The sequence below is a fragment of the Halichoerus grypus genome, chromosome 6 (assembly GCF_964656455.1).
Source record: "Halichoerus grypus chromosome 6, mHalGry1.hap1.1, whole genome shotgun sequence".
Classification (NCBI taxonomy): Eukaryota; Metazoa; Chordata; class Mammalia; order Carnivora; family Phocidae; genus Halichoerus; species Halichoerus grypus.
The window spans coordinates 127,117,392-127,141,060 of NC_135717.1; the positions used below are offsets into that span (position 1 = coordinate 127,117,392).

Here is a 23,669-nt window from a genome sequence, read left to right on the forward strand (position 1 = left end):
CATGTCTGGCACATGAATGCTGAGTACTGTATTAAAGAAAAAGGAAGAAGAAAAATTCTCAAGAGGTTATCACTCTTGCCCATGTTCTTCCCCATCTAAAGCTGTGGGGAAATCAAATTATAGTGAAATGAGAAAAAAATTCCATCTTAGCACCATTTATTTTCCTTTAGCCTTAAGGTGTGCTGCAGTGGGAAAAATCTGTTGTGGAACCAAGTTCGAGTTGCATTCCCAGCTACGACAGACATCTCAGTCAAATCTGGTCTTCAGAGAAACCAACACCCATGGAGGCGGGAACTGTAAAACCACTCTGACATTAGCCTGGTTCTAAAGTTCACCCTTCTTCATCATTGGCAAGAGTTCGAGTCCCGGAACCGAGAGAGAAGAGTTTTTGAGAGAAACCACTGCACTCCTGCTTCAGAAAATCTAAGGAGATAAATAAAAAGGTTATGTTTTCTTGACTTACACAAAACAAAGACCTTTAACTCGAGGGAAAATTTAGAGTAATACATGAGAAAACTAAAAGGCTCCTCCCCTTGTTTTTTACAGCTGACATCATTGCAGGAAGCAGACTGCCAAATGAGGGCCAAATATTCCAGAAGGGCTGGAACCCTCAGCAACCTTCATTAATGCTCTCGGGGGTGAACGAGTCCTTCTTACAGAAAATAAATGAAACGAACGGCAAATCTTCTGTTCAAAGAGCTGACATAGCCCCTTCTCATTTCCCTTTTACCTCTCCCCCCGCCCCAATTTGATCCTACTTGCCTTGAATTCCCCATAGTACTGTCCTATCCTCCACGGAGAAAGATAATCAGCTTTCCTCTCCCCTGATGAGCCTGGCCACAATGTGGACACAGCCATCTCCTGTTATTGTAATTAGACACTGAACTAACAGATACTGAAACCCCATACTTTGACGTGTTTTGACTAAATTAAACAACATAAGGGTGCTCCTAAGGAAAGAGACTTGGAATGCATGTATCCACAGTCTAGTCTTAAGCCAGAAACAATGTTACAAATAGGCAGTCAGATGTGGGGGGTTATTGCCACAATGTCCTATCTCCCAACTACACAACTTAGAAGACAAGAGCTTCTTAATACTAAGGCTCTAAGATGCCCTTAGGAGTGAACTTCTCCTCCCTCCTCAGAGAAGTCAGCTAATATTTTCCTCTTTTGACCTCATTGCTAAAATGACCAGATCCTTGGGAAATGAAAAGCAAAAGCCTTTGGGAAAGTTATGTTTTCCCTCACAGGGGACCCTCAGTATGGTAGACTACTTCAAATCTCCCAAAGCAGAGAAAACTTAGTCGTGGTGATCAGTTCCTACAAATCTTGATCTGGTTAACTAAAATGCCTTCAGTGGGAGGCAGGTAGGAGGCTAGTGGGTAAGGTGCTGCCCTCAACAAGCTTACAGCATCTTTCCTAAGAGAAAATTCTGAGAGTGTCCTTTGGAAATGCTAGCATTTTAGATTCCCTCTTTTCTAAAAGCCACCCACCCGATGTCCCCAAATCATCGAGGCACAGGAATGTCAGGAGGCTTGCACACTGCCACAGAGTACCTGTTTCCTGCCAGCCTGCCTGAGGGATTACGGCTCCTCGCACGTAAACCACCCAGTGTGATGTAGGCACAGGAAAATTCCACCCCAAACTTGTCATAGAAAATACCCTTCTCTACTTTATAGCCTCTTCACCAGAGATCTCAAAATTTCTCTTCCTTATTCCTCAAAAAAGAAATATTTTCTTCATTTCACTATTTCACTCAATTCTAATTTAAAAAAAAACTGGATTTATTACTATTTTTGTAAGGGAGAACACAGTAATTCAACCACATCCCTTGCATTTCTTTAGGCTAAACTACTACAGTGCAGAACACTTTGAAATTTTTATTTGTATCTCTTTTAAGTTTTAAAAGAGATACAAACATTGCTTCTTTAGCTCCCGATGTGTTGCTTTTATATGTAGATGGAATCTGAAATTAACTTGTGATTTTTTTATAAGGTGCTGATGTCAAGAACTTAGCAAGTGCTATAGGAAACAACACTCCCTCAGTAAATGCCTCAGGGAAACCAGGAGAGGCAGAACATAGTTTATATTATTTTATCCACCAAATTTTTTTTTAAGTTTGTTTTAAAATAAGAGGATTAAGTATTGACTCCTTTGACTAAAAAGATTACTTGTCCTAATAAGATAAAATAAATCTCTATGAGTTGGCATGAGGGATGGATTAAAGTTGCCTTAAAATCTTTATACCAATTAATAATTATCCATAGGAAGAAAAAAATTATTGCTACCCAGCTGCCCAACTGCCTCTCAATATAAGAAATGTCATCATATATAAGCTTCAGGACATTTTAGGTTTTCTTCAATCTCCAAGTAAGATGAAGGTGATTAAATTATACATGAAAGAAATTTTCTGGAAATATTTGACTTTAAGTTGTTGGCGATAAGAGGTCAAGAAAGGAGGAAGAAAAATTTTTTAAAACATTATTTGAGAGAGAGAGAGAGAGCTCATGAGCAAGGGGAGGAGCAGAGGGAGAGGGACAAGCCGACTCTGTGTTGAACATGGAGCCCGATGTGGGGCTCAAACTCATAATCCTGAGATCAAGATCTGAGCTGAGATCCAGAGTCAGATGCGTAACCAACTGAGCCACCCAGCTCACTTTTTTAAATGACAGCTCAAATGTCACTTTCCCCAGGAACCATTCCCTAATCTGACCCATTCCCTCTCCTCTGTTGTTCCCCAAACCACCAGTAACCCATCTGAGTTAGGCTTCCAAACAACCTGGATTTTTAAGATCTTTCTCTGAAAACTCACTCCACTGTATCGCTGCTGCTGATGGACTCTCGCCCTCCTCAACTCAGCTCTAGGAGGACTGGAACTGTACTGAGTTCATCTCACCCCCAAGGCAGTCTCAGCACTCAATACATATCTGGTAGGCAAAGGGATAGACACACAGAGGGGGAGGGGAGCAGAGCCACCTTACTTGTCCCCTGCAGATGATTTGTGCTGCGCCCTATACTGTTACTACACTTTCTAAGCACTACTGTGTTTGAGTTAAGGGGTGTCTTCTAAATGGGAAAAGTCACTGGGTTCCTTTAAGCAGTATATCCAGCATGCCCTGCTAGCAAACTTCATTCAGAGTAGAAGCCAAAGTCATGATAGCCTTCCAGGTCCTGCAAGATGGCCTCACCTCACTCTCATTGCCTTTCTGACAACATCTCTTGCAATCCTGACTTCACTCTCTCTGCACCAACCACAGGGGCCTCCTCGCTGATTCTTGAGAACACCAGGCCTCTTCCTGCCTCAGGGTCCTTGCAGTTGTCTAGAAAGTCAGAAAGCTCTCCCTCCAAATAGCTGCACTTTCCAGTCTGTGCCCGAACATCACCTTCTTAGTGGCACCCTCTCTAACCACCCGTGCACCTCACACTTCCTATATGCCTGCATCTCTTCTTTGTTCTCCTCCAATAGCATTTAGTATCTGCCATGGGATACATTTTAATTGTTGGTCTCCCTCAAGGGATGTAAGTTCCCTGTAGGTAAGGACTTTTGTCAATTTTATTCCCTGCTGAATCCTCAGCATCTAGTTTCTGATACACAGCAAGTGCTCAGGGGTTTACGTGGCACAGCAAGTCATGGTTTTCAAGCTTTTAAAAAGTAGTGCAAACAACAACATAACAGACCGCCTAATTTAAAAATGGGGAAAGGACTCAAATATAGAATAAATAAATATTGAATAAAGAACACTTGATGTTTCTCTTAAGAAGCTATATCTGGCCAATAAGCACATAAAAAGATGCTCAACATCACTAATCATTAGGGAAATATAAAACCACAATGAGCTACCACAATGAGCTACCACTTCACACCCATTAGGATGGCTACTTAAAAAAAAAAAAAAACACATCAGAAATCAACAAGTGTTGGCAAGAATGCGGCAAAACTGGAACCCTGTGCATTGCTGGTCGTAATGGAAAATGATGCAGCTGCTGTAGAAAACAGTATGGCAGCGCCTCAAAAAATTAAACAGAATTACCGTATCATCCAGCAATTCCACTTTGGCCATAAATCCTAAAGAACTGAAAGCAGGGACTGACAGCTATCTGTAGATCCATGTTTATACCAATATTATTCACAGATGGAAGCAAGTGTCCATTGATGGACAAACTGATAAACAAAATGGTGTGTACACATGGCAATGGAATATTATTCAGTCTTAACAAAGAATGAAATTTGACACATTCTACAACATGGATGAATCTTGAAGACATTATAAGTGAAATAAACCAGACACAAAATGACAAATATTGTATGATTCCACTTTATATGAGGTAACTAGAGTAGTCAAATTTATAGACAAACAAGTAGAATAGTAACTGGCAGGGGTTGGGGGTAGGGAGGAATGGGGGTCAGGGTTTAATGGGTACAGTTTCAATTTCAGAAAAAGTTCTGGAGATGGATGGCAGCAAATGGTAATAAGGTGTTTGATGCCACTAAACTGTGTACCTAAAAATGGGTTAAAATGGTAAATTTTATGGGCGCCTGGGTGGCTCAGTTGGTTAAGCGACTGCCTTCGGCTCAGGTCATGATCCTGGAGTCCCTGGATCGAGTCCCGCATCGGGCTCCCTGCCGAGCAGGGAGCCTGCTTCTCCCTCTGACCCTCCCCCCTCTCACGTGCTCTCTCTCTCTCATTCTCTCTGTCTCAAATAAATAAATAAAATCTTTAAAAAAAAAAAAATAAATAAAATGGTAAATTTTATGTTATGTATAATTTCCCACAGGCTGTTTTTCTCATATAAAATCTATTGGGTTTTGGAGAGGGAAGGAAAGAGGAAGAGGAAAAATGATGGGAATCCACATTTAATTGGTACCCACTCCTGTGCCAGATAATATAAAATTCACTGTATAACTTATTTATTAAAAAATAGAGATTATCAGGGCACCTGGGTGGCTCAGTCATTAAGTGTCTGCCTTCGGCTCAGGTCATGATCCCAGGGTCCTGGGATCCAGCCCTGCATCGGGCTCCCTGCTCAGCGGGAGGCCTGCTTCTCCCTCTCCCACTCCCCCTGCTTGTGTTCCTGCTCTCGCTCTCTGTCAAATAAATAAATAAAATCTTAAAAAAAAAGAAAAAATAGAGATTATCAAAATTTGCTTTATCTGTTATCCAGATCTCTTAGCTCAGTGACTGACACATGGACAAATCAAAATTTATTTATTGAACATGAATGTATAAGTAAGTGAAAAATGGCAGCACAGCTCCTGCCTTAAACTCTAATAAAAAGCCTAACATGTAAGGCAGATAAAGTGAAGTGGCTGCACCTAAAGCAGGAAATGGAGGGCGGGAAGGGTCCACTCTGCTTGGCACCTCCTCGCTGCCTCCTGGAACAAGGACCCCACAGAGCTTCAGGACGATCACAGGCGAGGTTCATGGCTCCATCCTAAAGTTCTTAGGCACTGGTTTCACTGTTCTTTTTTTCAAAAAGATTTATTTATTTACAAGGGGGGTGGGGGAGGGACAGAGGGAGAGGGAGAATCTTTTTTTTAAGATTTTTAAAAATTTGAGAGAGAAAGAGGGGGATGAGGGGTAGAGGGAGAAGCAGGCTCCCCACTGAGCAGGGAGCCCCACACGGGGCTCAAACCCAGGACCCTGGGATCATGACCTGAGCCGACGGCAGACGCTTTACCGACTGAGCCACCCAGGCGCCCTGGAGAGGGAGAATCTTATTAAGCCCGCTCTACGCTCAGTGGGGAGCCCGACTCGGGCCTTGATCGAACAACCCTGAAATCATGACCTGAGCTGAAACCAAGAGTCGGACACTTAACTGACTGAGCCACCCAGGTGCCCCTGGTTTCACTGTTCTTAAGGAAAGGAAGTTAAAAAGTTATTCCTGGCTCCATTTCTAGGAGGAACTTAGCAACAAGGAAAAATGACATCATCAACTGGCCTTGGGCCAAATGTCAATGCTGACTAATTTTTACAGAAATCACTTCATATCCCGGTGGCAGGGGAGAACTACCAGGGAAAAGAGCAACATAAAGTCACCGGCACCCATATCTAATTATCATCAATATCTCACATTTTCTGAGCCCTTTTCCATTAATAACTCAATCCTCAAAACAATTCTGTCAAATAGGCATGAAGGAAAATTGTGTGATCTCTCACTTTACAAATGGATAAACATACAAAATTCAGTGGACATTATCCACAGAGAAACCCTAAAGTGGAACTGACTTTAGGATAATAATTGCTCACATTTATCAAGGATTTATAAATTAAGACACTGGCTCAACATTTCCATGGACAATGGATTTCATACTTCCAACCAGTCTTTTCCTACCATACTTGGTAGTAGTAACTATTACTTCTTTTTCTAGGAAACTAAGGCTCAAAGAATAAATAACCATCCTAAAATTAAATGGTTTGATAAATGATGGATGGTGATGGACTGCTCTGAAACCTACTACTCCAGAGCCTGTGGAATAACCATTATTATTCTGTACTGCCCATCTGAGTCCTTGACTCCTGCTCTTTGGGAAAAGCCCAGTCAATGCTTCCTCCAGCCTTGAACACAAGTACAGCTGATGAGTCTCCATTCGTCACTGTGTTTCTAAGTTGAACTAGTACGAACAAAATATATCAGTACTCTTATTCCCTGCGCATAAATGCAATGAGATACTATCTCTTACACTAAGAAAAGATTCCTGGATCCTTTCCAATCCTATAAAAATGTATATACAAAAATATCCTCAAGATTATTAGAATAAAAAGTCACATTTGGATCATCTCATTCAATGTTTCTTTTCTGTAAGCTAAATAATCTGCTGGTGGACAGAGTACCAATTACTCCCTATACTTTTCTGAGTGCTTCTTCAGAACTTTGTGAGGATGTCTGCTTTCTTCTCCAGAAACTGAAGAGAGGAGAGATGCTTTGTGGCTTGTCAACAAGGCATTCAGTCTGCAGGGCTGCCCCACGGGATGCAAGGGCTTTGGGCCAACTGAAACAAGGATTAATTTGGAAGAGCATCAGGCAGAGGCTCCCACTAGACAACTCTAACAGACAGGCAAGCGGAAGAAGGGGGCAAAGCCATGGCAGGGCTGCAAACCAATGGCTAGAGTTCCTTCCATCCCTCAGGAGAGGCTTCCAGAGACCGTCTCCTTCACAAAAATCTTAAAGTGGCTCCTTTACAACCACCAAACAATATATATATTGTATCTCAACAAAATCTATATACGATGTGGGTGCTTTATTTACTCTAAGTGTTAAGAATCTAATCAACACCAGCTCTTCACACATGTGTTTGACTTTACACACAGCTTTGACTGTGTGATACTGTGAGTAGAGATGGGCCGCTCCACTAACTCTGGGGACATTGCTTTTTACTCTCCCATTACAGACCAGGATTCAGCTCTAGCACCTCGGGGGGCCAGGGTGCCCATATGCCTCTCACCTGAGAACTGGGGGTGAAGGAGGGTCTTACCGAGTTCTCCTTCAGTTGCAGCCCCTCCCCATTGGGAAGGGAGGACCGTCTCTTAGCCGAGTTCCTGTTCGGGGTTGAGGTAATGGCCCCTGCTTTCTTCTTCACAGTGAGGACCTCACAGCTGGCTTGGTCTTCATTATGTGTGCTCTTCCCAGCATTGATAACCCTGCAGAAGAAGCCAGGAGAGTGGTCAGACAGAAATTTCTGTAAGGCTCAGAGCTCAGACTCAAGGGTCAGCCTAGGCAGTCTCCACAACTGGCACAAAACTAGAGCCCTACCTAGTGCACAGGACCCTGTGGTCTTGGTATTTTATGTTCCCAAGTAAACTAATTTTTCTAAAATGGAATTATATTAGCACACATTAAAACATTTCCTAAAGCACTATTTCAAGCCCGGCTCACCTTCCCAGGTGTCTGACAGCTGTGAGCAACCCCACCAATCCATTTTGGTCAAAACACAGGACATAATCACTCTTCTGGCAATTACCATGAAGACAGATGGGCAGGCTGGGGGGGAATTCTGCTGCATTTCTCCAAGTGATAAAGGGCAAAACCCACCATCAATCTTATCAAAGAATAAGGTAGTAAAAGTAATTTACAGCACATTGTAAAATCCAAGAGAACAGAGAACCACGTTTCACTACCGCCGTGCCCACTTTTACTTTACTCACAGAGGAGTGAGTGCATCAAAGGTATATTCTTTTTAAATTATCTTTAATCCTTCATTTTTTCTCCTATAGAATAATATTCATCACATTGCACCATTACATTAGGCTATAGGGCACTCTGATTTGGACATGTGACCATATGGTATTATAACATGTTGATAATGCTTTGACCTAATTACTGTTTTAAGCATAGGAATGCATTAGAGGAACATGCCACATCATTCATCTACCTTTTCTGTATCAGGTGACTGCAGGTGAACTCTTGGGTTTCAGCATCATTTTCTAATTAAGTAATTAATTAGCAGCTAAAATAGATTTCCCAAAAGAGAGAGCTCTCTTTAATTTGCCATTGGCTGTGTTTTCTTTTTTTGTTTGTTTTGTTTTACCCTTTTTTTAATTTTATTTTATTATGTTAATCACCATACATCATTAGTTTTTGATGCAGTGTTCCATGATTCACTGTTTGCATTTAACACCCAGTGCTCCATTCAATACGTGCCCTCTTTAATACCCATCACCAGGCTAACCCATCCTCCCACCCCCTCTAGAACCCTCAGTTTGTTTCTCAGAGTCCATAGTCTCTCATGGTTCATCTTCCCCTCCAATTTCCCCCCCTTTTCTTTTCAAAACTTCAACAGTGTTACAGTAGGTAATAGAAGGAATGTAGAGGGGTGGGGAACAGAACTCAGTGGCAAGGAAAGAAAAGATGCTTTTTTTTTAAGGTGAGACAGCTGGAAATCTGGAATCCATTCTGTAAGTGTGATGTGTACACCACTCTATCAAGCTGATTGTAATCCTCCTAAGTATAAGATAATCCTTTCCAAATAATTTTTTTTACTTTTGAATTCTGAAATAATTATAGACTCAGAGTAAACTGCAACACATTGCCGAGAGTTTCATGTACCTTCCCCCAACTGTATTATTTGACATCCCTATAGTAGAATATCACAAGCAACTGACACTCATGAAAAATTGTTAATCAGACTGCAGATCTTATCCAGATTTAACCATTTTTTTGTATCAAATGGCTCTCAGTATTGAAAACTGTGTAGATTTCCATAAGCCAATGAACACTCGCCACAACCAAACAGGAAACAGCAAATAGGGATCTGAGTGACCCATGATCTAAGGGAGTATGTTTTGAGCATCCTTCTGCCAAACCTTGGGAGTGTATGGACATATTTCAGATGTTTTAACATTTACTTCATTTTTTAAAAAAAGATTTATTCATTTGAGAGAGAGTGAACGAGAGAGAGAGAGAGAGAGAGTGCGAGCACACATGAGCCCGGGGGGAGCAGTAGAGGGAGAAGGAGAAGCAGACTCCCTGCTGAGCAGGGAGCCCTGGGAGGGGGGCAATCCCAGGACCTGGAGATCATGACCTGAACCTGAGCCGAAGGCAGACGCTTAACCGACTGAGCCACCCAGGTGCCCCTTAACATTTATTTTAAATTTATTTTTTAAATGTACATCATTTTGGAAAAAAATGCAATAATTTAGAAGTTCATTCCCATCTGTTACACATGAACACAGAAATGTCCATGGTCTATATATTCAGGCAGCTTTGGCATAATATGCCTTCTATCTTTTCTCTTTAATTGACTGGTATCACTTGATTGGAAGGAGAAATTTTTTTAAAAATTTATCATTTACAATTACTTATCTATATGTTATATGAAAAAGACCACACTTGTCATCTATTATCACCCTTATTTCAAATTTTTGGGTTAATCAAAACTGCTTCATAATCCTTAGTGGGTTTATTATAAATTTCAACCTAAGCATATGTTTATACACAAAAGCCTACTTTTACTCATTTTACGTATTACACTTTGGTGTAAGATTTTTAAAAAGTTGATTGTTGCTTACAGAGTTTGAAACTCATTGTCCTAGGGGCCTGAGCAGAGAGGTGGGGATCCTTGTGACCTCTATGAGGTCAAATCTGCCTCTGGTGTTTATGACACACTCTTGCTGATGGAGGGTTGGGGCTGGGAGAGATCAAGGCCTAGTTTTCTGCCCCACCTTCGCTCTCTCTCCTCCAAGGAGGAGATATTTTCATATGGTTTAAGTTAAAATGTAATTTCATATGGTTTAAGTTACCTTGTGGCTACCTGCATGAAGACTATTAATACTACCACACTTACCACCTGAGCTAAATAAATTAGTCCAGGTTTCACAGCCAAGAAATGGTGCAGCTAGGATGCAGAAAGACCCCCCCCACCCCCACCCAACCCAACCTCTTCCTATTACACGTGAGGACTTGCACTGTCTGTGGTGGGCCAAGCTGAACCGTGTGGGGAGGCACAGAATAAGCAGATTGGGGAGCTCAGTACCAGGCCTGAGAGAAATGGGAATAAGCTCCCTCTTCTGTAACGAGTGGAGAAAGGGCTCAGAGGGAGGATGAGGGATGGATGGTTCAGATCTGCCAGTCCTGAGTCCACGTTTCATCCAGCGGTTTGTGGCTCTCACATCGACCCTTGGAGAACCAAACCAGGCAGACGAAGGCGGTCTGAAATACCACCTGCCTCTTCTCAGTCACTGGTAGTGACTTCCCAAGCGACACGTGAGGGGTGGGCTGCTGGCCGGCTGGGGACAATACACCCCCCATGCCTCTCACAGGAACAGCTTCCCCACGGAAAGCGGAAGTGAGGTCTGGCTGGGAAAACCAGTTGGTGACCACCGTCACCTCCCTACTGTCCTCTGTACAACATCCTAGCTGCTATTTCTGGAACTTGGCATCACCCTGACCACTGGCACCTAAACTTGTGCTGTCGTCAAGTCTTTTTGTAACAAAAAAAGCATCACTGGTCTCCGATAGCTACACGGCAGGCTGACTCATCTGCTGTTGTCCACCGGTCAACAAAGCTACTATAATTACATAACTGCTGAATCGCGGTCACCTGAAAGGGCCTTACCTCCTCTCTCTCTCTCTCTCTCTCTCAGTGGATATTAAACTCTGAAGTTGACCAAACTTCAGCAAGAAACCTTAGAAACTTTCTTTTATGCACGAGCAGCCTGGGGCCCTGGAGGACTCTGACGTGCATGAGGTCACGCAGCTAAATATGGCAGAGCCGTGGACATACTTCTGAGCTCCCGGCGATTTCTGCTTCAGCTCTCAGTTGTTTTATTTTCCTATTGTGTATCTATTCTTATCGGCACTTGGTTCAGAGGGCTGTACTGCAATGACTCATCAAAGCCAGCGAACTGTGGAAGAACAATCACTGGTGGCCTTCCTTTGCCATTTCAGGTTGAATACAGCTTGTGAATGACACTAATGAAATATCAAAAAGTCAGAAATGTCGCCCTGATGGGGAGACAGCAGCCCCAACCCAGGAAGCCTGTTTGGTCAGATATCTGATTATTACTCTGATGTTAAAGTCACATTAATTTAAAACCACTGCCTTTAAACACACACACACACACACACACACACACACACTTCTTGTCCCATATTTTATATCCTTTCAAATTCCTTACTCCACACAGCTTTAGTAGAAAGACCGGGTTCTTCTTAGCTTACTTTGGCTTTAAAAAGCTCGGCCTCTATCAACTTAAATATTTTATTTTGTTCTTCAAAGGCAAATGATCTGCTTACAAAACGTAAATGAAACCTTTAATTCCTCTAAGAGTAAACTGAGAAACACTTTGTTTCCCTGAGCAGAGGAGCATCACGCTATTAATAGATTCAATGTATTTAATCTAAGCAGCTGTATCAGTAACTACACTCACTTCTTGTCTTCTGCTCCAGCACGAAGTCAGCACTATCTTGAGATCAAGAGGAATGACTTTAAGATGTGCATTCTTTATCTTAGCATGATGCTTATTTTGAAGACTTAAAAACAAAATGCTGGTGGACCATGAGCTGTCCTATCTTCAGTGACTTATTTTCCAATTGCCTACAAAGAGGGAAACTATCTTCCTTGGAATTGAACTGGAGGCAATAAAGCATAGCAATTAAGAACACGGGCTCTCTCCCCAGAACACAGCACACAGCGGGTGCTCAACAAATGTTTGCTGAACGAGGGAACGAAAAACAGAAATCAACTCTGTTACTTCCAGAGATGTGGAGTCATAATAGTACCTCACATCTGTTGAGAATGAACTATGTGCCAGGGACTGTTGTTAGCATTTTACATGTAGTAATTAACTCATTCAAGCCTCCTGTCAGCGCTGCGAGTTAGCCACCACCGTTGTTCTTTTTAAAGGTTAAATCACAGCTAGTGGATGGCCAGGTGTTCAGCCAACCTACATAACTTCTACAAACCTAAGCTCTTGAGCAGTACTTCGTGGATTAAATTCTAGGAGTTGCCAAGTTATGTGTGTGTTGGCGAGGGGGGATTTCTGGTCATCTATAAAGAATTGGAAAAATTTTAAGTTAGGATTAAAATTCAGGCGGGAGAACTGTTGGAGGATGAATGGGAAGAATGGCTACTGTCTCCTCAATATGAAGAGCTTACATCCAGTTCTTTCATCTCTTAGAAAACCACGGCATATTTGCCTCAAGAGAGAGACATGTGATTAAATTCATTTTAGGACTTTGTCTACCTTCAATTGTACCAAAACACCTAGATTTCTCCCCCTTGTAAAAACAGGTACACACAGAATTTGAAGGACTTGGAAGTCAGAAATCCTATGTGTGTATCAGACACAGCTTGAAGCTATGACCTGAGTACCAGGCATGAACGTGACCATGAGACCACGGCAATAGCAGAACCTATTTAAAAAGAGCAAATGATTCATTCTGTGCCACCGTCATATGCTTAAGAAACTTGTTTTCCTTCTTTCTGTTTGTGAAATACTCCACGTCACAAATTTTTAAAAACTCAATTGATTTTCAGCAGTAAAGTCCTGGTTTTAATTGCAGCTGTTAAATTATCAAGTTATCTGTCTTATCATCTGCTCAAAATCTTGAGAAGGACACTTATCAGATAATATGACACAGAGAACAGGTCCCTATTACTAAATTCAGACAAATACTCCAAGTATACTCAAGTCGTGAGCCCTGTCACGAAGGACACAGGCCCAGAGAACAAGCAATGGAACCATTTTCAAAAGGAGAGTCCCAGCTGACATTTTCTTTGAAGGATTCACTTACTGTGCTAGTACGGGACGGCTGTCAACTCCTTCCTCACCAACGTCCTCCCTGCCCATACACTCCTGAGACGTCACAACAGGGACAATGGTTAGAAAGACTGAGTCCAAACCTGGTCCCCGCTAATTACTGGTCCTAGCTGTGTGTTCTTGGGCAAGTTACTTTCTCTCTTTAAAATGGGGATAGTAGTCCTCTCTGATCATAGCAGAGCATGAGAATTAAATGCCCCAGCATGGAAAGTATTTAACAGTGTCTGGTACCCAGTGAGCACTCAGGATATCTTATTAATATTAGATCCAAGACAAAGCTAGCTCTTTCTTCTGTTGGGCCCAAGGGACTTGACGCAGTTGTGAAAATCTGAGGAGATGCTTCCCCTCCTTCCCCTTCAGCATCCCTCTGCCTGCCTCAAGGACACATGGCCACCTCCACCCATCCAGAGCCTTCAAGTGGCATCGCATGACACCCCCAGAACAGGGACCTTGAGCAAGGACATCTGCTCCTTTGAGCCCTCTTCTCAAAATTATTGCCACAATGAAGCCACATGCAAGAGTGTTCTGTACACAGGGAAGGACTCACAGGGTCATGACTGTGCTGCGTCTAGATTCCCATCTAGACCTGCCCACAGATGCCATTTCTGGATCCCCAGGCTCCTGGATTCAAAAGCTCAGGTCGCAGAGCCCACAGAAGATGACCAAATACAGAATTCGGCTTGGTTGTTTTGGTTGTTATTATTATATTGCTTTGTTTTTAAAAGAAATAAAGGCCTGAACAGTTTAGGCTAAACAGTTCACACTAGTGTTACTACTGCTAAGGAGAGTAATTACACTGGCTAAGAAGGAAGAAGTAGTTTATAAAGGCCATCAGGTGAAGTGAGATATTGCTGATTCATATATAATTGAGAAGCAGACAGCAAAAAGGCTGTAGGGGGAGGGAATGGAAATGAATCATTTATGGAAGACCAAATACAACTATTGATTATTAAAATTCTTTCTTTTTTTTAAGATTTTATTTATTTATTTGACAGAGATAGAGCACAGGCAGGGGGAGTGGCAGGCAGAGGGAGAAGCAGGCTCCCCACTGAGCAGGGAGCCCGATGTGGGGCTCGATCCCAGGACCCTGGGATCATGACCTGAGCCGAAAGCAGACGCTTAACCAACAGAGCCACCTAGGCGCCCCTAAAATTCTCTTTTCTAAGTAACCTCCTAGGCAATGTTTCGTGTGACTCTCTGAAGTGGTTACTGCCCTCCCAAATAAGCTGGGGAAAAAAAAAAGACAACTTAATTCCTAGTTCCAAGGGAGTTAATAACCTCTCATTCTTGGTATACTAGAAAACCATGGTTCTGACCAGGAAGCTAAGCCTTTGATAACAGCCATCAGCAAAAACAGCCAGAACATCCATCAAGAATAATAGCTTCTCCCAGATGGTTTCAGCCACCTCTGGGTAGGAGGGAGAACAGGAGGTCATCCAAGCCCATTCAGTTAACAGTCAGTCAGGTGTTACCAGGGAGGAAAAAGGATGTCAGGAAGTGGAATTTTCTGGGGTGTTAGGCTCTCCCCTTTTGGAAGGTGACTAAGCACCAACACATGGAGGAGACAGGTGTCAAGAAGGAAGATAAACACAGATGGGAAAAGAGCACATACATGCACATCTTCTCCAGCAGGCAACCTCACACCTCTGGTTCCCAGGCTCTGTCTGTCATGAAGGGATGTGACCAATCAAGGGATGCTAAATGGGATCTCACATTCAGCCCCCAGAGAGGTTACTATTTTTAAATTTTTTAAATTTTTGCACACAAAATGTTTTTTAAAAAGTGAACTAGTAGGAGTGCCTGGGTGGCTCAGTCAGTTAAGCGTCTGCCTTCGGCTTGGGTCATGATCATTATCCTGGAGTCCTGGGATTGAGCCCTGAGTCGGACTCCCTGCTCAGCAGGGAGCCTGCTTCTCCCTCTCCCCCCAGCTCACACTCTCTCTTTCGCTCTCTAATAAAATCTTTAAAAAAAAAAAAAGTGAACTAGTTGCCAATATTGAAAAATTAGGATATTTACATTAAAATCTTCATTTTCCTTTTTCTCTTGAAAAACAGTACATCAGGTTACACACCTGTCACAGTCTCCTGTGACAACAGTCAGAGGTAGGACATATCCTCTCAAGCTCACCCCAGACCTCACTCTGTCTACTTGTGCCACTCAAGTAACCAGCCTGGCCCCAAGGCATTTGATTCTGCAACACTGCATCCAGATCTCTGGGACTTAATAAGTAAACCAAGAAAATTATTAGATACATAGTATACTGATCGAAACCATTACTTTAAAAATATTTACTGTATAACCACATGGGGATGAACCAAGAAGACTAGGATGTGGTTTCCACTCTCAAGGAGCCCACAGTCATCTGTAGTTGGGATACCTCCTTACAAATAACTACAGTTTGCTCAGATTGATACCATATCAAGGTGTGTGTCACAAGGGATCTGAGCATACAGAAGAGGAGACAACTCTGCAACAAAAGAGTCAGGTAAAGTATCACAGAGGAGGTGGCATCTGAGTGAGCTCAGCCTTATGGAATGAAGGAGAAAATCAACAATCAGAGAAAAGACAAGAAAAGGCTCTCCAGGCAGAGGAACAGCCTGTGAAAGCAGAGAGTGATGTAAACTTTATAAAGAGGGTTTGGGTGTGGCCTGGGTATAGGTTTGCTGAGGGAGCTACATCAGAACCAGACCATGAAATTCTATGGAACTTTATCCTACAGAGTTTATGACCCACAGGAAGAATCTAAGACTGTTTAAACAAAGGATTCATATGATCAAAACTACTTAGGAAAATAACATTAGTGGCTTAATGGAGGATGGTTTATACAGGATAAATGACAAAGGGGAAGTGATCAGCCAGGGTCTCTTATAATAGTGTAGGTGACCAAGGGGTCATGAATCAAGCACTGGCGCTGGGTAGAAGTGAGGGTTTCAGAGGAGATGAAAGACCCAAGAATTCCCAGGAAGACCTGTTGGACAGGGGTCACGGGGGAGAAAGGAGCAAAGAGGAGGACTCTCAGGTTTCCACTGGCAGAATGAGCAGACCAGGTATACCAATTATGAACGGAGAGGAGAAGATTTGGGGGTGGGGAGTGCTGGAGGAGGAGATAATGAAATTGCTTTAAGGTCAGTGAACAGAAAATTCTTGGTACCAGAAATTATAGAGGCAGCAACAGCCCACGTTGACTTAACAAGGGGTCCCACAAACTATGGCTCTCAGGCCAAACCTGGGCCACTGCTTTGTTTTGTATGGCCCCCAAGAATGGCTTTTACATTTTTATGTATGTGACGGGGAAAAAAATCATAAGAATGTTTTGTGACCGGTGAAAATTAATATTAAGTTCAAATTTCAGTGTCAATAGTTTTACTGTTTTACTGGAATACACCCATGTTCATTCATTTACAAATTTGTTAATCGTGGCTTTCCAGGTACAACGGCAGTTCATAGTTTCGACGGAGACTGCCTGCAAAGCCTATATATATTATTTACAATCTATACCTTTTATAGAAAATGTGTGCTTATTCCTGAACTTAATAACTATTCGACTGAATGGTCTAAAATTGCTGTAGGTCGAAAACAGTCGAATACTGACGATTTCGTATTATTACATGTAATACAGAAGTGAAGCAGAGAAGAGAGCGATCGATTTGGATAGAATTTCATGTGCATCTTAGTGTTATTAGTAACATTAGCTTTGGATATACTTTGCTCCTAGCATTTGAGAACCATCGTTAGCTTCTATCTCCCTCACCAATATAATTCAATAACCAAAGATTAAAGAGCGAACACTCAAGATCAAAAGAAGCTATGGTGTTGTCACATAGATCTCCTCACATACATATAAATGTTTTCTTCTTCATATTGACTGTTTAGAAATGAACTTTCAACAAAGCAAAGATAAAAACCAGAAAGCTCTTGTTGGGCATTTCCTTTCCATTATTCACCAGATCTTTTTGGCAAAACCATTAATACCACCAAAGTCCAACTTCCCCCATTTAAATAAGGAAGTCTGCGCCCTGTCAGATGCTGGAGCAATTCCCATTCAAGGCCACAGTGCCGCTCTGTTGGGGTCAAATGAGAAGAAAATAAAACCTACCCAAAACGGACATCAGGTTTGGAGATTCTGCATTAAATAAATCCAGTTTAGAACAATATTACTTGCAGAAGTTTTTGTTGGCAATTAAAGAAAAAAAAAAAAAAATGTGCCTGAAGCTACTATTTCTAAAGGCTTCCTTTCTTTATTTACCAGATATATCAGAACTATCACCAATGTCAGAGAAACGCATTTTGAAAAATTGCATTTTTTTCAAAACAAAATGAAAGTCAATCTCAAAAGTGTAATTTAAAAGTGAATTTCAAAAAGGTTTAAATTGACAAAATGAAACCAAAAGATAAAAACACTCTAATCTCAACAGACATCAAATAAAATATATAACTTTTTAATCAGCAGTTTCCTCATAAACTTGATACAATCTTGACTTTTCCCTTGCACTGGGATAAACAAAGTTCTGGGCAATCCAGAGCTCCCTTATCTTCCTTTTAAACCTTAAGGCAACACAAGAACAATATTTTTATACTGAAGAGGGTTGTTTGGTGGTAAGAAGGATGAAACTCTAACTTGAGAATTCTGAATCCTGGTTTTAGAAAAGATCTTTTAAAATGTGCTCTTATATGAGAGGGGAAGGCTACTCGTCCACCTATCCTCATGCACAGGCTGAGCTGCCTCGACACACAACAGAGCAGGAAATGCCAAGAAGGGCAGGCAAACAGGTTTCTATATGCTAGAAATTTGGGAGGCAGTTAAGAGCAGACTCTGGAGCCAGATTCCCCAGGTCTTAATGCTCCGATCAGCCAGTAAGTACCTGTGTGACTTTCACTTTATCTCCCTATGCCTCAGCTTCTCATCAGTAAGATGGGACAATGAGCAGTACTTTCCTCTCAGGGTGGTTGTGTGACTGTCAGAAAACAGCTGTTTATGAGCTTTACACCCAACAACTTAGTTAATACTTGTAACCCTACACACGAGAAAGGTGTGTCATTATCCTCATTTTATTGGCCCCATCAATAATATCCTACGCAAAACGATTCAGTTAAACATCCTAGACAAGCTGTTCTGGCATTTTCTCCTAGCAACTGAGGTTTTAAATGATGTATTGTGTTCACACAAACGAAGCTCTTGTAATTAGTTGCACAACAGCTTATAAATAGAACACAGGTATTTCAAGAAGGAATTGTGACATGTCCCATGATTTCAGCACACCAACATTCCTTTTCCGAGGCAAGCAATGTACTGCAAATGTACATTAACAGCAATAATTAAATTCCCACTCATTACTTAAGTCATTGTTTAAAAAAAAAACATACAAAACACTTTATTTTAATTGAAAATAATCTGCTTTGGAAAAATCTTCATCCCTGTTAACTAATTTGTAGAGAAAGTCTGTTCTATTTCCAGATTAAAGCCTGAATACAAAGAGTAGCCCTTTGAAAGCTGGTTGTTGTCTGGTCAAACATTTTTACCTTTGTGCCTAGACCCATTAACACTTCAACCCTCCCTAATTTACAAGGGAAAAAACAAAAACAAAAAACGTTTAAACCTTGAGGCCCCCACAAGGGCCAACAGGAGTCATTTTAGGCAAACTGATCTCTACACCCTCAAAAAGCTCTCTAGAAAGTACAATGAGACTTTGCTATGGCCTTGAAGGAGACAAATGCACTGACAAGGATGTAAACTATTAAACTGGATGCCCAGTATCATCCTTAAATAACAAGGACAAGGTGGGCTACCAATATATCTCAATTAGTCAAAGAGGTATGCTCCATAATGCCATATATTGATATTAGTTGTTTTCCCCCCATCTGAAGTCACATAGCAGGGAGTAGGCACTCAATTATGTTAGTTGAATGAATGAATAAATGAACTTTTTTTCTCCATAACATCCCACGGGGGTCACTAGAATAAGTGAATTCTAAGCCTATTTGTTTCTTAAAGCTTAAAATATTTTTATTGGGGCTTCCCATCAACTGGCTTCAAGGAAAATAACTCTCTGTTCCAAAGAAAAATTGTTCCAAAGAAAAAATTTATTTAATTATAAGTGCTAATGAACTTGGGAGCAGGACATGTAAAGTGAGCCCCAAACATCTGCAACAAAGTGGCTGATAAAACAGAACCAACCTCATGCATCTCTAGGTGGAATCTTAACTCCACTGCTGGTCTCTACTTTATAACCAAGTTCCTGCTCAATAGTAATGCTCTATTAACAGTGAGCCCTGACCCAGGTGGCCTTGGCAGGCCAGGATGGTGCCCTCTCAACACTGAGACTGCTGTGCAGGAGGGAAACTCCAGAGGTCAAAGGGGGACTTGGAAGTAGTACAAAGACAATTCTGAAGTCATCAGTGTAAAGCTGCCCAGCAACACGGTGAATTATGTCAGAAAGCAGAAATTCCCTCCACCGGAATGTCCAAAAGCTGCCTGATCACCGTTCAGGGACACTCTGAGGATCTCTGCACTGAATGAGAAGATTCTAAGCCTTCTTTTCCAACTGTTGAGTCTCTATCTGTCCCCATCCCAACTCCAGTTAATGTAAAATCTAACCTGCTTTCAGAGCTAAAATTATCTATTACGGAACATAGCTTTAGAGTGGTCCTTGTCTAAGACAATCCCGTGATACCTTGTAAACCGTATTTGGTCTCTAGCCATATGGCAAGCAGAAATTTGATTAACTCAAACTTCCTATCCCCAACTAGTCCTTTAATGTGGGAGTGTGCAAATGAGCCTCAAATGTTGCTGTTCCCTGGGGCTTCCATTTGGCTTGCTTTTCTTCCTACCAAACTTTCCCTGGGAGATCTTCTCTATTCCCAAGGCTTCATTCAAGACCTAAACACTAAGCACTGCCATATTCGTATCTACAGCACAGATCTCTGGTGTGTCTGACCTGTATTTCTGAATGCCCTCGGGAACTCTGCATTTGCATATTGCACACATTCAAGCTGCCCAAATCTCATTTTCTCTTTCCTTCTGCTGTCTACCCCTGTCTCAAATGCAATCTTCCTTCTGTTGTTCCTGTCGTAGGGGACCAAGAATTCCAAGGAACATCCCTGTCCTCCTAGCGTCTGAGTATACGCTTGCCCACATCTAGTCCCTCAGCCTGTATGTCACAACTAGTGCTTAGTTTAGGCCAAGTTCCATTGCAAACACCTCCTAACTGTCCCCTCCCCTAATAAATCCTGCACAGCATGGCCACACTGACCTTTCTCAGCCATGAATATGGCCATGTCTCTCCCATGTTCTAATTCCTTCATATGGACTATGTAGATTTTAGGGGAAAATGTAAACTCCTTAGTCTTCATGATTTGGCCCTTATCCATATCCTCATCCTCCTCTCATCTGCTCTCCCCACACCTCCTTATTCTCTGCCATAAAAAAAAACAGCCATTGCTTTACAGAAAGTAGTGCTGTTGCGCACAATTCCCTGATATATGCCTTTCCCTCTGCCTAGGATGATCTTAACCTCTTGTCTGACAAATGCCCCCTTGTCCTTCAACACTCATTTTAACCAACACATCATCCTAAGGCTGCTTGACAAGCACTTCTTTATTGGAGTTCTTAAAACCACAATGTAACCACTAAGTAGTGCACTTGTTACACTCACGGAAATTACCAGAAATTTGGACTGCTTTCCTAGCTCTGCCATTTACTAGCTGTGTGACTTGGGTAAGTTAATTAACCTTTCTAAAACTCAGTTTCTTTAGTTGAGCTACTGTGTGAATTAAGACTATGAATGAATGTAAAATGCTTCAGTGAATAAAATCTTTAAAAAAAAAAAGTCTTATCACAGCTCAAGAATCTCTAGGTACCTGTTCTAAGTAGTAAAAGAGAAACTATTCATTTTTTTATTTTTTATTTTTATTTATTTGACAGAGACACAGCGAGAGAGGGAACACAAGCAGGGGGAGTGGCAGAGGGAAAAGCAGGCTTCCTGCGGAGCAGGGAGCCCCATGCAGGGCTCGATCCCAGGATCCTGGGATCATGACCTGAGCAGAAGGCAGTTGCTTAATGACTAAGCCACCCAAGCGCCCCCTATTGTTTTTAAGGTCGCAAAATTTTGACTATTATGATCAAAAATAGGCACTGAGATACACTTCTGAGAGCCAATGGTCATTCAGTACCTGAATATCCTAAACTTGTTATGAACTGAGCCAATCCAAGTTGTTGGGAAGATTTTTTAACTGTATACTATGAATAAATGTTAAACTAATATAGGGAACTATTTCTGAAACTTATCATCAGGAGACAGTGGAGAATATTCCATTATTAGAAATTTAGCAACTGAGAGCTAATCACTACTCCCAACCAAGAGCCTGAAACACAGAGGGACTTATTTAAGTCTCGAATTGTTGGAAATTCCACAGATTCAAAATGAGGTTAACTGATGATCTTCCCTACTGCATTTCAGTCTAGAGATTAAAATAGATCTCATTGTTCCAGAATCCTGGCTGTAGCAAGAAATAGGCTCTAAATGGCTAGAATGAATTTTAATAGCAGAACCAGGAGCATGAGGAAGGAAATCAGGAAGAAGAATTTTTCTTCATAAAAAGGTCCATAAGGGTAATTTCCATTTCACTGTGTTTCTAAATTGCCTATGTTTGTAAGCTGGCTGCATTGACACGAAGCATGAATTAATCAGTAAATAGAAGTAGTAAAAAAATTCTTACACCCTACATTTTCAAAACACTTTCTAACTTACTAGTGCATTCCTAAAGGGTTATAGTACAAAAGTTGGTGAATAAGATGACTGATCAACTTAACCTACATTTTGACCAAAACATTAGATTCATTTACAGGCTTACCTGGAAATTTTACTAAACTATAACCTTACAAAACACAATACTGAGAGACTATAAATATAATTTATGACCATTTTTCTATGGAAAAGTACATTTAGAATTCCAACTTCTATTATTAATAATGGTTCTCATACTTTTGTGAGCATATGGGTCACCTGGAGAGCTTCTTAAAACATGGATTTCTGAGCCCCACTCCCAGAGAGTCTGACTTAGTAGATGGAAGGTAAAACCTGAGAAAAGCTCCCAAGTGGTAGTGACACTTTGGGTTTACTGACGACACTAAGTAGGACTGGCCTAGATGAAACACAGTCCCTTGGATTAGCCAGGTACTGGAACTCCCTTGGATGAGGGAACGAGGCACCCTCATGCCAGTGAGATCAGGAAGAGTATGTGATACCCCTAGTTTACAAGCCACTGCTGCTGGCTAGTCCTGGTAGAGTCAGAAGTTCAAGAGGCTTCTAGAAATGGAAAGGAGAATCCCAGTGAGGCATGGAGGCATGGACGCATGGACACAGGAACATGAACTTGAGGGGGCGCGGGGTCAGTCACTGTGAGTGGCAGGAGCTTGACTGGGGCGGCGGGGGCTCCCCATGATGGGGCTGAGAATGAGTCTTGGCAGGGCTCTATGGGATCACCAGCTAAGGGGAAGGAAGTCTGAGGAGTGGTGGTTGGGTCTATCATACCTGAAACTCAGGTTAGGAAATGGTTGGCAATAAAAGAGAATGGGTTAAGAGGAGGTGGGGGTGGGAAAGGCAATCCACAGGCGGCTTGTGTTCCTCCCAATGGTGGAAGTGGCTGCAATACAAAGAGGAGAAGGGAATTTTGACTGTTTAACACATCGAAGGTAAATTATCATCTGGGGCAACTATTCTCACGTCAAAGGTAACTGTACATTATCTATATTCCAAATTATTAACTACAAGACACTTTTTAAGAAAAAGACTAACATAATATAACTAGTACTTTATAATTTAATCGTACATTATTTCATTCGAACCTCCCAATGATAAGGTAGATAGGAGAGGTATCATTTGTCCCATTTGAAAAAAATTGAATCCAGAAAGCTGACTAGCCCAGGTTCAAACAGTTTCCAAGTGGTAAAGCCAGACTCAGATCCCTATCAGATTCCAAGGTCTAACTCCACCACACCCTACATAGTAGAGAAAGGCAGCTGAAAAGTTCGCAGATTCCGAAGGAAAACGTGGGCTCTGCTAGCATCACCGAAGCCAGGAGGTGAGGATTTAAGAAAGAAAAGTGTCAGATGCCAGGAATAGTTCAAGGGTCTGCTAGATCTGGTAATTAAGAGGTTACGAGTGGCCACTGCTAAGGATCCAAAGTCCTAAAATACTCTTCCCTCCCAGAAAAACTTTTAAGATGATAAAATGCACTGTCTGAGACTGAATGTACTAGTTTCCAGATAAGTATTTCACTTGCCTGCTTGTTTTTATGAATAAGTGAGGAAAACACCTGATAATAGCATTCACCTCTCCATAAACAGACTTTAGCTCTAATCCGAAGGTGACACACGTAAACTGCTCTAAAGCCCCTCACAAATTCCTAAAA

General features: G+C 41.7%; 1 protein-coding gene across 2 annotated transcripts in view; it reads right to left on the reverse strand.

The window, feature by feature from the left end:
• The window catches only part of PPM1H (protein phosphatase, Mg2+/Mn2+ dependent 1H), a 243,318-nt gene that overhangs the window by 145,590 nt on the left and 74,059 nt on the right, over positions 1-23,669 (reverse strand). For both annotated transcript variants that reach the window (XM_078076213.1, XM_036122874.2), the window contains exon 2: positions 7,475-7,640. In XM_078076213.1, the coding sequence (XP_077932339.1) occupies positions 7,475-7,640 (166 nt within the window). The remainder of the gene's footprint in view (positions 1-7,474; positions 7,641-23,669) is intronic.